We start from the raw sequence: 16,998 nt of genomic DNA on the forward strand, positions 1-16,998 counted from the left end.
GCCATTCATTAGTTTATCATTCAACGTGTATTTAATTTACCCGAAAATGCCGTTGGTGTTAAAACATACTCTACTTGGTTCGCTCCGCCCCGAGATTCTTCCAGAACTAGCCGTTAGATCCGCGCGGCGAGGTGCACAGCTAGAGGATTAAAATCTCGAGTATAAAATAATTTTACGTAGTTGTGCATTTCACTGGGGTGGAGATTAAAAATGTCTTCACTCGGGACTCTCGCCTTCGATGAATATGGAAGGCCTTTTATCATCATAAAAGACCAGGACAAGAAATCTCGCTTGACTGGCCTGGAAGCGCTGAAGGTACAAAAGCTAACGGGCTAATGCGCTCTCTGAGCTTTTGACTGTGCATTAAATCATATTTGTAATCCAGAACAGCAGTCTGTTTCATGTTTTAAGTACGTATTTATTACAATATGCTTCTGCAGTCTAATATGAAAAGAACGTCCTATTTTAATTGTCTAACGTAATCAATGATTCACTTCATGTCAAGCAGCGGATGGTCCATGTGCTTCCTCTAGCGCTGTTGAGTCATGATGCGCAGTCAGATACACACGAAATTTTTATTTATTTTTTATTCATAAGAGAGCTGTCACTGTACCTTGACTTTATTTTTTTACTAATTAACGTCTGATAGGTTGTCAAGAAAACTGTCAAGAAGTTTGTTGTTTGTGACACGCATATTTTAATGTGAAACCTGCACATTTCAGTCTCACATCATGGCAGCTAAAGCAGTTGCGAACACCCTGAGAACATCACTTGGGCCAAATGGTGAGTGCTCAGTTGTGCTTGGAGCCTTGCTAGTCCGTTCCTTGCTGTGTTCCTAAAGCAAATGATTGTTGTTTACAGGTCTTGACAAGATGATGGTCGATAAGGATGGTGAGGTGACTGTGACTAATGATGGTGCAACGATCCTCAGCATGATGGATGTGGACCATCAGATTGCCAGACTCATGGTAGAACTCTCCAAGTCTCAGGATGATGAAATTGGAGATGGAACGACTGGTGTTGTTGGTGAGTTCTCTCTCCTCTTCTTACTAAACATAATAACCTGCTGATTGCACATGGGATGCAGAGTTGCATTGATAAAACTCTACATATTCCCCCTGTGTGTTTATTTATTACATTTTCTGTTTTTTTTTATAATGCATTCAGATGTCAGTCATTTGTATCAGGGTCAAAATTATGCAGGGTTTGGCTAAAATGACAAAAAAATATATATATAAAAAAAAAATTAAGTAAAATGTCTCCATATATACTCCAGAAATTATTACATTTATTTAGTAAGGATGCATTAAATTGATAAAAGGTAGCATTAGAGATTTCTAATAAAGTCTGATCTTTGAAGTTTTCTGTTCATCAAAGAGATCATTTAAAAAATCCACCAAAATATTAAGCAGCATCAAAAGACCTGATACTTCGGGACCAAGTCGGTACTAAAAAATTAAAATGTCACAGTACCAGGTTTCTTTAAAAACCCGGTCAACCCGGTTCTTGACACATACAGCGCTATGATTTCCGCGAAGCAGAAAACGCGGACGGAATATCAAAATCCAGTCATGAAAATGAAATGTACTTTTTTTAATGAAACACGCTCACAACAGACCCGGAAGAGAAGACAATGCTGAATAAAGTCGTAGTTTTTGCTATTTTTGGACCAAAATGTATTTTCGATGCTTCAAAATATTCTAACTGACCCTCTGATGTCACATGGGCTACTTTGATGATGTTTTTATTACCTTTCTGGACATGGACAGTATACTGTACACACATTTTCAATGGAAGGACCGAAAGCTCTCTGACTAAATCTAAAATATCTTAAACTGTGTTCCGAAGACGGGTTTGGAACGACATGAGTGTGAGTCATTAATGACAGAATTTTAATATTTGTGTGAACTATCCCTTTAATATGGACAGTCACGGAATTTGTCAAAGTTAGCATATGTGTACTTGCAGTAATTTCAGCATCTGCCGTCTCAATGAGGACATAAATACCGTATTTTTCGGACTATAAGTCGCACCAGTCCAAAAATACGTCATGACGAGGAAAAAAAAACATATATAAGTCGCACTGGTCTATAATTCGCATTCATTATTATTAGAACCATGAACCCAAGAGAAAACATTACCGTCTACAGCCGCATCGGGCGCTCTTTGTTTTCAGGGGTAGGCTACAGGAGCACTGAGCAGCATATGCCGCGTTTCCACCGAAATTACCCGGAACAGTTGTACCAGGAACTTTTTTTCCCAGGAACTTTTTTCCCCCCAGACCTGTTGCTTTCTGCGTTTCCACCGCGGTGTAAAGTACCGGGAAGATTAGGCAAATAGACTGGTGACGTAGGCCTGCGCGCGTTTCTCAATACAAAGTACGCTGATTTTGGACGTGCATCCTCGGTAGAACGGATTTTGTGCATTCGACTCGGGAGTGTGATGTCCGCGACGACGCAAGTCCAGTAAATCTGCAAACAGCAGCATATACTTGATAACTTCAGTCAGCTGACCATGGCTACTATTTTCCTCTCTGTATATTTACAATAAAACGAAATAGGATATCAAATACCACTGCCTCCTTTCGTTTTCATTTAAGCATAATAACAGCTGCAGAAATGTACTTAGTTCAGGGATATACAGCCATTACAATAAAACGAAATATTATATAGATTTTTTTTATTTTCATTTTAACATATAGATAAATTGAATACAGACCAAAGATAACCTGTTAGATTTACCCGAAACGAATTATATTTTATGTTTAACCACTAAAGAGACATCAGAGCCAGCGGCACACATCAGAAGGTCTAGCCGAGTTGAGGCTGCTTCTCGGCGGATACATGAGGACTGATCTCCCGCTGATCGCGTGGAGTTCACCGTCTCTGAGATCGGCGAAACACATTTTTTAATAGGCGCTGTCTTTATAAATAAACCACAGATTTGAGTTTTAAACAACTACATTCTCGCCTGAAATACTTTTAAAATTACATTTCATGACACAATAAAACAGTAATATTTTGAACATGATCCGAATAAATGGTGGTTGAACTCAATCAATGCTGCGTGAACTCAACTCGCTTTGGCTACTGCAATTTTCCTCTCAGTATATTAACAATAAAACGAAATAGGATATAAAATACCACTGCCTCCTTTCGTTTTCATTTAAACATAATAACAGCTGCATAAATGTACTTAGTTCAGGGATATACAGCCATTACAATGAAATGAATTATTATATAGATTTGCCTTTTTTATTTTCATTTTAACATATAGATAAATTGAATACAGACCAAAGAAAACCTGTTAGATTTACCAAAAACAAATTATATTTTATGTTTAACCACTAAAGAGACATCAGAGCCAGCGGCACATATCAGAAGGTCTAGCCGAGTTGAGGCTGCTTCTCGGCGGATAGATGATCGCGTGGAGCTGACCGTCTCTGAGATCGGCGAAACACATTTTTAAATAGGCGCTGTCATTATAAATAAACCACAGATTTGAGTTTTAAACAACTACATTCTCGCCAGAAATACTTTTAAAATTACATTTCATGACACAATAACAGTAATATTTTAAAATGTTGATCCGAATAAATGGTGGTTGAACTCAACCAATGCTGCGTGAACTCAACCAATCAGGATGTTTAGCGGCCAAGTCCCGCCCCCGAAAGTTCAGGAACTTTGAAAAAGTACCACCTCGCCAGCAGGGACTTTCTGAGGGGCATTTTTTTACCTGGAACTTTATTTAGTTCCTGGTTCCTGCGGTGGAAACACACAGAGTACCAGGCCAAAGTCCCTAGTTCCTGGGTAAAGTTCCTGCGGTGGAAACGGGGCAATAGAGCGCCCTCTCGCGACTGTAGACGGTAATGTTTTCTCTTGGTTCATGTCAAATTAATTTTGATCAATAAGTCGCACCTGACTAATGCGCAAATGGCAATTTCATTGGCTGGTGGTCATCTATTACCATCCCTGTTTTGATTTCAGCAAATCAGTTCGACCAAACGGAGACAACGTGATTAATATTAAATTCAATTCAATTTAAGTTTATTTGTATAGCGCTTTTTACAATACAAATCGTTACAAAGCAACTTTACAGAAAATTGTTTCTACAATATTTAGTAGTAGCTAGTAGTTTGTGCACGTTTGACAGGATTTTAGAAAAAAATAAATAATAATAATACAAGACGTAGTCAGCTAGACGATGAACTATCAATATTATTAATTAATAGTTATTATATGATGCAGTCACACATGTAGCAATAATTGTTAGTTCTGTAGTTCTGATGTAAATCCCGTGGCAAAACATAGAAACAAAATAGAGACATCATTAGCATAGCTGATGTTCCAACAAAGTAAAATTAGTTTAACCCAAGCTAAAGAATAAAAATGCACATTTGATCAGATGCAACTACACTCACAATTTAAAAGATACATTTTTCGTATGCTTGGCGAATGAGATGTGTTTTTAATCTAGATTTAAACAGAGAGAGTGTGTCTGAACCCCGAACATTATCAGGAAGGCTATTCCAGAGTTTGGGAGCCAAATGTAAGAAAGCTCTACCTCCTTTAGTGGACTTTGCTATCCTAGGAACTACCAAAAGTCCAGCGTTTTGTTACCTTAGGGTGCGTGATGGGTTGTAGCGTGGTAGAAGGCTAGTTAGGTACGCAGGAGCTAAACCATTTAGGGCCTTATAGGTAAGTAATGATAATTTGTAACTGATACGGAACTTAATAGGTAGCCAGTGCAGAGACTGTAAAATTGGGGTAATATGTTTATTGAAGATGCAGGACAACCACCTAGAAGTGCATTACAATAGTCCAGTCTAGAGGTCATGAATGCATGAACTAGCTTTTCTGCATCAGAAACAGATAACATTTTTCGTAGCTTGGCAATGTTTCTAAGATGGAAGAATGCAGTTTTTGTAACATTGGAAATATGATTTTCAAAAGACAAATTGCTGTCCAATATAACACCCAGATTTCTGACTGTAGAGGAAGTAACAGTACATCCGTCTAGTTGCAGATTGTAATCTACAAGATTCTGTGTAGTGTTTTTTGGTCCAATAATTAATATCTCTGTCTTATCCGAATTTAATTGGAGAAAATTATTTGTCATCCAATCTTTTACATTTTTAACACACTCTGTTAGCTAAGATAATTGGGAAGTTTCATCTGGTCTCGTTGAGATATATAGCTGAGTATCATCAGCATAACAGTGGAAGCTAATTCCGTATTTTCTAATAATATTACCAAGGGGCAACATGTATATTGAAAATAGAAGGGGACCTAGGACGGATCCTTGTGGCACTCCATATTTTACTGATGATAAATGAGATGACACCCCATTTAAGTAAACAAAATGGTAGCGATCGGACAGGTAGGATCTAAACCATCTTAGAGCCTGCCCTTGAATACCTGTATAGTTTTGTAATCGATCTATGAGTATGTCATGATCTATGGTGTCGAACGCAGCACTCAGATCAAGTAAAACTAGAAATGAGATGCAGCCTTGATCTGACGCAAGGGGCAGGTCATTTGTAATTTTAACAAGTGCAGTTTCTGTGCTATGGTGGGGCCTAAAACCCGACTGAAATTCTTCATACAGATCATTTTTATGCAGGAAGGTGCTCAATTGAGCAGAGACAACATTTTCTAACATTTTAGACATAAATGGAAGATTTGAAATAGGCCTATAATTTGTCAGTACATTAGGATCTAGTTTTGGTTTCTTAATAAGAGGCTTGATAACCGCCAGCTTGAATGGTTTTGGGACGTGACCTAAAGAAAACGACGAGTTAATGATATTGAGAAGCGGTTCTTCGGCTACAGGTAACAGCTCTTTTAGTAATTTAGTGGGTACAGGATCTAATAAACATGTTGTTGGTTTAGATACAGTGATAAGTTTATTTAGCTCTTCCTGTCCTATAGTTGTAAAGCACTGCAGTTTATCTTTGGGTGAGATGGGTGAAACTGAAGTGTTAGACGCTGTAGAATCTATATTCGCTATTGTATTTCTAATGTTATCTATTTTATCAGTGAAGAAATTCATAAAGTCATTACTATTTAACGTTGGTGGAATATTTGAATCAGGTGGCGTCTGGTAATTTGTTAACTTAGCCACTGTGCTAAATAAAAACCTTGAATTGTTTTGGTTATTTTCAATGAGTTTGTGTATATGCTCTGCCCTAGCAGTTTTTAGAGCCTGTCTATAGCTGGACATACTGTTTTTCCATGCAATTCTAAAAACTTCCAAGTTAGTTTTTCTCCATTTGCGTTCAAGACTACGAGTTACTTTCTTGAGAGAGTGAGTATTACTGTTGTACCATGGCACGGTACGTTTTTCTCTAACCTTTTTCAATTTGATGGGGGCAACAGCTTCTAATGTATTAGAGAAACCCAGCAGCTCATCAATCCATAGTGCATTGTATATTGTTAGTATGGTAGTAGCTAGAAATGCTAGAAATATTACTATTATTAAGTAAAATGTACGTGATACTGCTACTACTGTTGAAAAAATTAATAAAAATTTATTTTTTAAAGAAATAAATCACACAATATTTCTTCCATGTTTTAATTTTAATAGCAAATCCCCTTTATTTACCAAAAAAATTAATGTTTTAAATTTCATTAATTAAAAGACAAATTAAATTTGTGACCACACTAAAGCAGCATATTAACTAACAACTATTTATAATAATATTCTAATAACATTTATTGAAAAAAAAAATACATTTTGATCAGCATATTATAATGATTTCTGAAGAATCATGGACACCTGAGACTAGGAGTAATGGCTGTCGAAAATACAGCTTTGACATCACAGTGATTAAATTACACTTTAAAATATTATAATTGAAAACAGTTCTTTTAAATTTTAATGATGATTTCTCAATGTTATTGTACTTTTTTTTTTTTTTACTGTATTTTACATTAAATAAATTCAGCCTTTGTGAGAATGAGACTTTCAAAAAATATTGAAAAAAATTCTGACTGACCCAAAACTTTTGAAATGCAGTGTATTTTTCACTACATTTATTCCATGTTCACCTAGCTGTAAGCTACAGTAGATTACATCTTTTAACTGTAATATATGCCTCATATTAGTGTTTTTAAAAAGCTTTTTTGTGGTCTAATGTGGCTGTTTGTCCCTGTAGTTTTGGCTGGAGCTCTTCTAGAGCAGGCCGAGCAGCTGTTAGACAGAGGCATTCACCCCATCAGGATCACAGATGGTTATGACCAGGCCGCAAAGATCGCCATTGAGCAACTCGACAAAATTGGTGATAGTTTCCCAGTGGATCCCAACAACACAGAGCCTCTTATTCAGACAGCCATGACCACGCTAGGATCCAAAGTGTGAGTGTCTGTCTTACCAGTCTTTTTAAATGAACAGTTCATGAGAATATTATATGAAAAATCAATTATTATTTTTTGTAGAATCAACCGCTGCCACAGACAGATGGCAGAGATCGCTGTCAATGCCATCCTTACCGTGGCTGACATGGAGAGGAAGGATGTCGACTTTGAGCTTATCAAAGTTGAAGGAAAAGTTGGTGGTAAACTAGAGGACACTCAGCTCATCAAAGGTGTCATTGTGGACAAAGAGTTCAGTCACCCTCAGATGCCCAAGGTACTGTTAATATTCATTCCTGGTTGCACATGCACGGCATGTTTGTCATATGAAAAGTCTTTGTTAATAAGCATGTTTTAAATGCAGGTACTGAAAGACACAAAAATCGCCATTCTCACCTGCCCATTTGAGCCCCCCAAGCCCAAAACCAAGCATAAGCTTGACGTGACCTCAGTTGAGGACTACAAAGCTCTGCAGAAGTATGAGAAGGAAAAGTTTGAGGAAATGATTCGTCAGGTTTGTATATTCTATGCTTCCGTTTGCACACTTACCTAAGGTAATTAAGGCATTGTTTTTAGTGGTTGACCGATATGTATTTTTTGACAGCTGATGCCGATATCTTGGAAAGCAGGGTGGCCGATTAAAAAGCAGAAATAATTTTATTTATTTTTATTAATATTCAAGAAATTTGAAATGATTTACAAAATGGATTTTAAAAAAAAATGTGCAAAATAAACATACTTCTACTTTAGATGACAATGTATTTTTCATAAATAATTAAATATTTAATAAAATTATAATTAAAAAGAAAGTAAACTGTAACCAACTCGGTATTCTGGGAAGTTTGTGCATTGAGAATCATATTTTTTTTTCAAATAAAGCCAAGGTAAAACTCATTTTACATACAACACACAGTGAAAATGTCATGAATATGACAGTGGACAAATACATAACGCACAGCAGAATTTGAAATCACAAATTTACGATTGCACGTCTTCAGTAAAGCTGAACTCTTCTCCTGTCAGCATTCAGTTCACATGAACTGACCATCAAGCCTGTTTCACACATACTCCGTCTGCAGTGCGTATGCAGTCCGTATGCGTTACATATGTGATACAGAAGCAGCGTGAACTCATTGTGCTTTCACACAGGACGTGTTTGCAGTCCGCTACTGATCCACGGCTGTTTAGTCCACAAACACAACATTTGTTCATTATTTTTATTTCAAATCATGTAATAATAATAATAATCTTTTTCAGCATTGTGACTCTTATCACAGAACGGTAACAATCTCTCATAATCATAGACATTAGTTTAAACTCAATAAATATAAACAACATTATTCACGCATTTGACTTCTAGGTTTGTATAATAAGCTGCTTAAGCAAGCAGCAAATCATTTAAACTCAACAATTAGCCTACTTTTCTTGTTAGGATATCACAAATATTTAAAATTAAAACACCACTGACAGAAACAGTCGACTCTCGTGCCTTTTGCATTTAAATCTTTATCACAAGCAATCCCACGGGTCTTAATGAACTTTGTTTTTCTGCTTCCATAGAAGTGCATATATCATGTTGCCTTGTTTGTCTAAAGGTGCTCTTTTTCTTGTTTTAAACCTAGCCAAAAACCCATGTGTTGAGTGTGAAACACAGTAGGCTTTAATTAGTATACATGTATTGTGAAATGACTGCATTTCCGTGTCAATCCATGTTAATTTTTCCCGCGAACAATGCGCTGTCACTTAAATTCAGCACCTGCAGCACAGCAAAAATAGACTCGGTACGTAAGCGATCGCTGCACTGCTGCAGACGCACCGCTCCTTGAGCGCATTGACGGACCGCAACCGCGGTGCAGTGTGAACGCTGGAATTCGTTAACGTGTGCGTAAAAAAAAAAAAAAAAAACGCAACGCATACGCACTGCAGACGGAGTATGTGTGATACAGGCGTCACACAGAGAACATGAAAGGATACAGATTCGACGGCAATAAAAAAATATATATTATAATGTTTGCCATTCTGTTGTATACATTTTAATTCCTTTAAACATTCTGCCTGATTATAAGACTGAACTGTTAACTGTGACTGCGAACAAGAGGGACAATGTGAGCACTGTGTGGTCAGGCGCTGCCGCTCTTAGCGCAGTCAAAATTAAAGTCCCACCTCAAATGCATCGGCCAAACAGAAAATCTTGGCGGCCGATGCTGATATTTGAAAAATATCGCCTTGCCAATATATCGGTCGACCACAAATTGTTTTAATGAATTCTTTTTGTATTTAATATGTATAAAGTAATTTAACTTTTGTATATTAATACGTAGTGTATGTATTTATGATTTTTATTTCCTGGTATTTTTGTAAAGCTGTAATATAGTAGGGAATTATTCAGAAAAACTATATAAAACTGGAAGCCTCTAATAGAAGTTGAGTTTTAAATTACATTGGTATTTTAATGCTTCTAAGACATCTAATTAGTTTTGGTGTTCGTTTAAGATTTTTTTACATTTAGTACAACATCCTTAAAAAAAATTGACTTTATCACTGACCATATAATTAAATGCATTTCATTTCATTTTTTTTTTTACTTCTCTAAAGGTGAAGGAGAATGGGGCTAATCTTGCCATCTGCCAGTGGGGATTTGATGATGAAGCCAATCACTTACTTCTGCAGAATGAGCTTCCTGCAGTCCGCTGGGTCGGTGGACCTGAGATTGAGGTTTGTAAAAACCATATGGCCAAAAGTTTGGGGTCAAGATCAATTTTCAGCATCATTACTCCAGTTTTCAGAAATCATTCTAAAATGCTGCGTTGCTGCTCAAGAAACATTTCTTATTATCAGCGTGGAAATAACTTGTGCTGCATTTTATAGAAACTGATAACCTTTTTTTTTCTTTGTTGGGAAACTGAACAAACTGTGATTTTATGCAAAGATTGAGATTTAATTTTTTTCAGCTCATAGCCATTGCTACTGGAGGACGTATCGTACCCCGATTCAGTGAGCTGACCCCAGAGAAGTTGGGCAGTGCTGGGCTGGTGAAGGAAATCTGCTTCGGGACCACTAAAGACAGAATGCTGGTTATTGAGGAATGCAAGAACTCCAGAGCTGTGACGATCTTCATCCGTGGCGGGAACAAAATGGTAAAGAGTATTAAGTGCTAAGTTGGGATGTTTTTTTCCCCCGTCAAGATATTAAATCTGTTTTTGTATCGCTGTTGCAATTTTGTCATCTCCTTCGCCTATTCATCTGAATCATTTAGATTATTGAAGAGGCTAAGAGAGCTCTCCATGACGCTGTGTGCGTCATCCGTAACCTCGTGAGGGATAACCGCATTGTGTATGGTGGCGGTGCCTCAGAGATCTCCTGCGCTCTTGCAGTCAACCAGGCAGCTGATAAGGTACGCTACTTTTGGAGTCATATGCACCCTATACACTTTCAGTCCCTGAGGTGCAAGCGGTTTTTTTGTTAAGCCTGTGTTTAAAACATTCTGCTTCTATTCCAGTGCCCCTCTCTGGAACAGTATGCCATGAGAGCGTTCGCTGATGCTCTGGAGGTCATTCCTATGGCACTGGCCGAGAACAGCGGTATGAACCCCATTCAAACAATGGCAGAGGTCAGAGCCCAACAAGTCAAGGAAAACAACCCTGCACTTGGAATTGACTGCCTACATTTATCAACAAATGGTATGAACTTCTTTATTATACATTATTGATATGAAATTGTAAATAAAGATGAAAATACTTTTTATGAAATACAGCAAGTAAAGAATCATATTTTTAGTACTTGTGGAATGTGGGGATATATATACAGGGTTCCCACGCGTCCTGGAAAACCTGGAAATCCTGGAATATTAATAACCAATTTTCCAGTCCTGGAAAACACATGGAAAATGAGAGAAAACATAGATTGTCCTGGAAAAAATCTTGTTGTCCTGAAAAATTATTATTTGTAAATTTTCTTGATCATTAAAGAATTGGCCGACAACTGGTTGAAACAATTAATGTAACAGAAAGCGCTCTGTTCAGGGATGCTGAGTTTTGACACGTGAGCTCACGCTGTTTAAGCTCCCTGTGACGCATGACGCTGTCTCGTGTTGCCGGTTTTCAGGTGCTAGAAATTAAGTGCTCGAATGTTTGCAGCAAATTTTCACTGGTATGGAGGTAATATTTAATTACATGTTATTATTATTGTAAAGTAATTATTTTGATACGCATGTGCCAGGGGTCTGCACGGCGAATTACAGAATGAGTGACGGCATTTGCCTGAGAAAAGGTTATCGATTTGTTAAGTCTATTTTATTTAGAATCGTTGGAACGTCTTGCATCCCCATGACAAATCAGACCCAAATTTCCCAAACCTGTTTTATGAACGATATAGGAAGTGAAAATGAAATGCTGACGTGATGCACAGCGATAATTGCATGTTCATAGTGCAGCACAGACTTGTGAACATGAGGCGGAGGCCGGTAGTATATAATAGTACTTATATAAACGTATATATAAAGGCACGTTTGCTATTGTACTATTGTCTGTTTGCTCTGTTTCACCAACCTAGTAGTTCCAAACAGACGTTTCTCTTAGCAACAAACAGTACAGCGACGTTTCTTTGCTGACTGAATCTTTGAGAAACGTTTCATGACCCATTCATGAAGACCGTCATTTTCTTCATTCCTAAATAAGCGTTTTGAATGAATCGTTTGATAGAGTGACTCCAATGATTCACTCATTAAGACTGTTATTTGCTGCCATCTGCTGGTGGTAATAATTTAATTTTTAAAGCATCTTACCTTTCCTTTCTATTCTAAATTGTATTTATTTTAAAACATTAAATTTGTTGCATTATTTATACAATTGTGATATACTGTTCGTTGATATTTTATTAAAACACTAGATTATTACTAGTGGCTTTATTAAATAAGGAACATTAACACAAGGAACATCCTGTAAAAAATTCAGCTGTTCAAAAAAGAATGTGTCTCCTTCCTTTCCATGACTTGCAAGAAAATAATGGAGAGAGGTCCCCTAATGTACCCAGCTGTGCGGCACTTGAGCTCCCTTAACCCTGTGATCATGGTTGCAAACAGAGCTAATTCAAGAGAAATCTTTCAAAAACTCTTGCAAGTTTTGCTCAATGCTGGTTGGTACACTGCACCTCAGTGTGATGAGGTTCTTGCACAGTACAAAATGTTTTTAATACATTACATTTAGCTGACGCTTTTATCCAAAGCGACTTACAATTGCTATATATGTCAGAGCTCACACGCCTCTGGAGCAACATGGGGTTAAAAGTATAATGCTCACCAAGGCTGCATTTATTTGTTCAAAAAGTGTCAAAAATATTGTGAAATTATTACAATTTAAAATAACTGTTTTCTATTTGAATATATTTTCAAATGTAATTAAATCCTTTAATGGCAAACAAACCTACATTTCCTGCATCATTACTCCAGTCTTCAGAATTCACTCTAATATTCTGGTTTGGTGTTCAAGGAACATTTGTTCTCATTATGATGTTTAAAACCATTTTGCCACTTAATATTTTTTGTGGAAGCTATGATACATCTCCTTTCAAGGATTTTTCATTGAAAAAGTAATTATTTTGTACCTATGTAAAATTCTTCACTGTCACTGTTGATGAATTGAATCTGTTTTTGTTCCATTTTCATGTAATGGGTTCAGTCTTGACACATGACTCATAGAAAAGTATATATTTGCCATTAAATTTGACTTGAATCTTTGCAGACATGAAGCAACAGCATGTGATCGAGACCCTCATTGGAAAGAAACAGCAGATTTCTCTGGCCACTCAAGTAGTCAAGATGATTCTGAAGATCGATGACATCAGGGGCCCCGGCGAGCCTGAAGACTGAGCGTCGTGTAGCTGTTGAAAAGTGCAATGGTCTCAAGAACTTCAAACCTTCGTACTGTTATTTATCATTTGATACAGTTCAATGTAGTACTGAAGTGATCATTAAAAAAAAAATTCTGATTTGTTTCAGTTGTCATTTCCTGAAAGTTACATTTCATGTTTGAATCTCGAGTTCAAACGTGCCATCTTTCAAAAATACACAGAACTACAAAAGTTTTCAAATTAATTTGAAGTCAATGTCATCACATTGATTGATTTTTATCGTCAGACTTTGTCACTGGAGAACCGTCAACTCAGTTATTTTAACCCATTGCAGTTTACATGTGCTTTTTCAACCAGTGGATCAGATCTGTCCTAGCCTCCTCTATATTGGGTTTATCATCTGGATTAATGTCTTCTCTCTTGTGACGGAAGAACCCATGTGTCTGATTTGGGAAGATCTTCACTTGGAAGTCAGTACTGCACTTTTCCTTCAGTCTTGTCTCTAGTGTAGTTTACTTGGTTAAGAGAACAATAAACATTAACTGTGCAAAATCTATGACCTTGAAATAGATTTATTAATACAGAGGGTTCAGAATACATTTACTCCTATTTATTATTTCTTATTATTTCAAACAGTCGTCAGATTTAACTGAACTTGAGCAGTTCTGCAAAGTCCAGATGTGCAAAGATGGTAGAGGCCAGTCTCAACAGACTTAACAAAGGCTGGAATTAAAGCAAAAGGTGATCCTTTTTCCAAATCAATTGTTTGTTTGTTTGTTTGTTTTTTAATTTCTTTCTGACTGGCTGGGGTTAAATCTTTACTTGGATATTTTAAGTTGCACTGACTAAATACAGCTGGATAAAACTGAATCTGTCATCACTTCAGGCTGCAAAGCAACAAAATGTGATACTTGTAAAGTGGATGATTTTTCTCTTTACCAGTTGTAGGCCTATGTATTATTTATTTCTTAAGAAACGCAATGCTCTTAATAATGCATTAATGGATATTTTGTCTATCAAATATGGTAGCTACATCATTTGTAATATCATTTCGTGTATACAATATTTCGTGGGGGGGGGTCAGTTTAGCAAACTGGAATTACCCAACAAACTTTTTTTCTTTTTCTTTTTTTCTTCATCAAAATAAATCTGAAATCATGTCGCTAAACAACACAGACTGCAGATTTCACTGTCTGTCCCTTTTAGCAACGCCCACCTTTAACTGATCAATAACCCGCTTGCTGCTATTCATCATGAGTTAGCATCATAATTTTGGTTCAAAATATATGCATTTATAGTGCTGTGCAGATTTATATCTATTTAAATAAATAATACATAGTGTTTGCAGTTATTTATGAAATATATATTGTTTACATGCATAACGAAGGCTCTGTGACCGCTTTTCTTGACTTTTACTAATTAAACTATTTAAATGGTCCTGTGGTTTGACAAATTAATTTCTAAAAGCCAAATATTTAATGTGTTGCGTCTGATGCATTCATGATAAATCTCGAAATAAACGTCTCGATAGTTTGCCACTAGGGGGCGTGCCCACACCTCATTTTGATTTCAGAGAAAACTCTGGGTCCACTTCAAAACGAGGAAAACGGATTATGAGACACTTAATTTTCTGTCAAACAAACTAAAATTGCTGTTGAGAGATACAAGTCAACACTACATTTTCAGGATCAGCTATATAACAAGGGTAAACAATTTTATAATATTTTTATTATAATGTTATGTAATATACATGTTAAACATTATTGCAATTTATATAGTAAAGTTATTAAAGATTCTTTTGCCCAAAACAATGGTAAAATATTTTGGTATGTTACCTTTCTTGCCGTTTAATAATTTTGCAGGTAAGCCATTAAAAAGCTTATGGTACATTTAAAACTTTTTTGTAGCCATGGATGTGCTTTTAACATAAGCTGGAATTAAAATGACAAAACCTGAGAGATATTTTCTTGAATAAAAATAATAATGAGTAATCATCATTAATAGTGCATTGTAAAAGTAAAGGTTTAATGAAATGCATATAAAAGGCACCGCTGGGATTCGAACCCAGGATCTCCTGTTTACTAGACAGGCGCTTTAACCAACTAAGCCACGGCGCCACGTGCGCACTACGCCTATAACATTATCTGTAATACCCAGGGGAGTTGACACAACCTTTATCTTCGTGATCAATGCAAACTGTGAAAATATTTTGTGATATTTATGTTATGGTTGGTACCGTTCAATCTTCATTTAAGGTTTCAATTAAAGTGTTGAATCCATCATGGAAAAACAAAAAAAAGTTTCAGAAAATCAATTCACTATCATCGCGTCGAATACTTGATCAGAATGATAGGTCTAATAACATCAACGAGTGCGTTTATTTCTAATCTATCATTACCCTTCTCTGGTTGATTGATTGCACAACATCACTTTAATTAAAACCACCGATCAGATAAATACTAGTCACGAAAACCAAGACACTCCAGAAGAAGACTGGAGGAGCTTGAACCCTCTTTAGATCATATATCACAGATAAATCAGGGTTAATTAGTTCCCATTAAGACGTCTTAATGGGAATGGAAACTTGTTTCCACCTAAGCGCAATAATAATAATAATAATAATTGTACAATTACAACAAAAGTCAGACATAAAGTCAAAATTATAAGACATTAAGCTGCATTAGTGAGATATTAAATTACATTGTGAAATTTAAAGTCAAAATTGGGAGAACAGGTTGTAATTGTGAGAAAATAATAATTAATTGCTATTAGGTACATTTTAGGCAGATGTGAATTTCATATTGCAATGATAAAATAGACAAAAACTCACAAGGACATTATAAAGGTATAAAACACTTATTTACGATTAAATTTAGGTGTCAGATTGCGTTTATTATTATTACGTTTTTGTTTTTTTTATCTAATCTGCTCGAAAAATTCTGTGGTTATAATTCATTTCAAAATAGGACTTCAGATGTACCAAAAGACTCCATGACTCAAAATTTAACCACAAGGCATCTTTCCATACTTTTTTTTACGCATTCGGCTGACAATTTTTCCAAAACGACTTACATTGCATTGAATGTATACATTTGTATACAGATGTATACATTTTATCCGTTCATGCAATCCCTGTGAATTGAATTTATGACCTTGGCATTGCTATCAGCATGCTTTTACTCTTGGTGCTATATTGAGAAAAATGCATTCCTGTAGCTCAATGTTCTTCTGTCAGACATGGCGACACACAGCTTTACCGCTGTGAGCTGGCTTAGGTCAAAGCGCCCATCCTGCTGGTGGATCCGCTTACAGGGATAAACCCACAGGATAAGTGGCTGATATATACGCTAAACCCAAATACAGCAGCACAGCAGGTACTTGTATTCAATTAGGAAACCCAGAGAGCTGGACAGTATGAACATTTATTTCTGGAAATGAATTACAAAGTCATCAAATACCAGTGATCCACCTGATTCTAGTAAACAAGTTTGCAGTCTGATTATACTTCTCTCAACAACAAGACACAGGGCTATGGATTATTATTATAATAGTGGAATAATGTCTGTTATTCTGCTAAAGGATAACAAGACGAGGTTAAAATCTATTGCTGTGTCTGATTATTACAACTTGACCCTTACAGACCAGTTTGGCATTTATATGTACATGAAATTAACATGAATTTTGGATGAGAAATGTCAAACAAACCAGAACTCTGAAGAAAACATAGCATCACATGTGAAGTCCATAACAGGAAATGACATAGTGCCAAACACCTTCAAGATCTGGCTTAAAGGGACAG

The 16,998-nt window shown here is 36.3% G+C and overlaps 1 protein-coding gene and 1 non-coding gene across 2 annotated transcripts; one reads left to right on the forward strand and one right to left on the reverse strand.

Annotated features, from left to right (window-relative positions):
• The first annotated feature begins 86 nt into the window (after positions 1 to 86).
• On the forward strand, positions 87 to 13,337 carry LOC132123780 (T-complex protein 1 subunit epsilon). Its single transcript, XM_059534415.1, has 11 exons — positions 87 to 315; positions 723 to 783; positions 862 to 1,026; positions 7,157 to 7,355; positions 7,437 to 7,629; positions 7,717 to 7,866; positions 9,948 to 10,067; positions 10,304 to 10,489; positions 10,609 to 10,746; positions 10,852 to 11,032; positions 13,091 to 13,337. Exons 1-11 carry the CDS (start codon positions 211 to 213, stop codon positions 13,216 to 13,218), a joined length of 1,626 nt encoding a protein of 541 aa, XP_059390398.1. The 5' UTR covers positions 87 to 210; the 3' UTR covers positions 13,219 to 13,337.
• A 1,905-nt stretch (positions 13,338 to 15,242) lies between these two features.
• trnat-agu (transfer RNA threonine (anticodon AGU)) lies at positions 15,243 to 15,316 on the reverse strand. The gene has a single exon. It is a non-coding gene; the product is annotated as a tRNA-Thr (tRNA).
• Between the last annotated feature and the right edge of the window lie 1,682 nt (positions 15,317 to 16,998).

The sequence above is a fragment of the Carassius carassius genome, chromosome 42 (genome assembly GCF_963082965.1).
Source record: "Carassius carassius chromosome 42, fCarCar2.1, whole genome shotgun sequence".
Taxonomy (NCBI): Eukaryota; Metazoa; Chordata; class Actinopteri; order Cypriniformes; family Cyprinidae; genus Carassius; species Carassius carassius.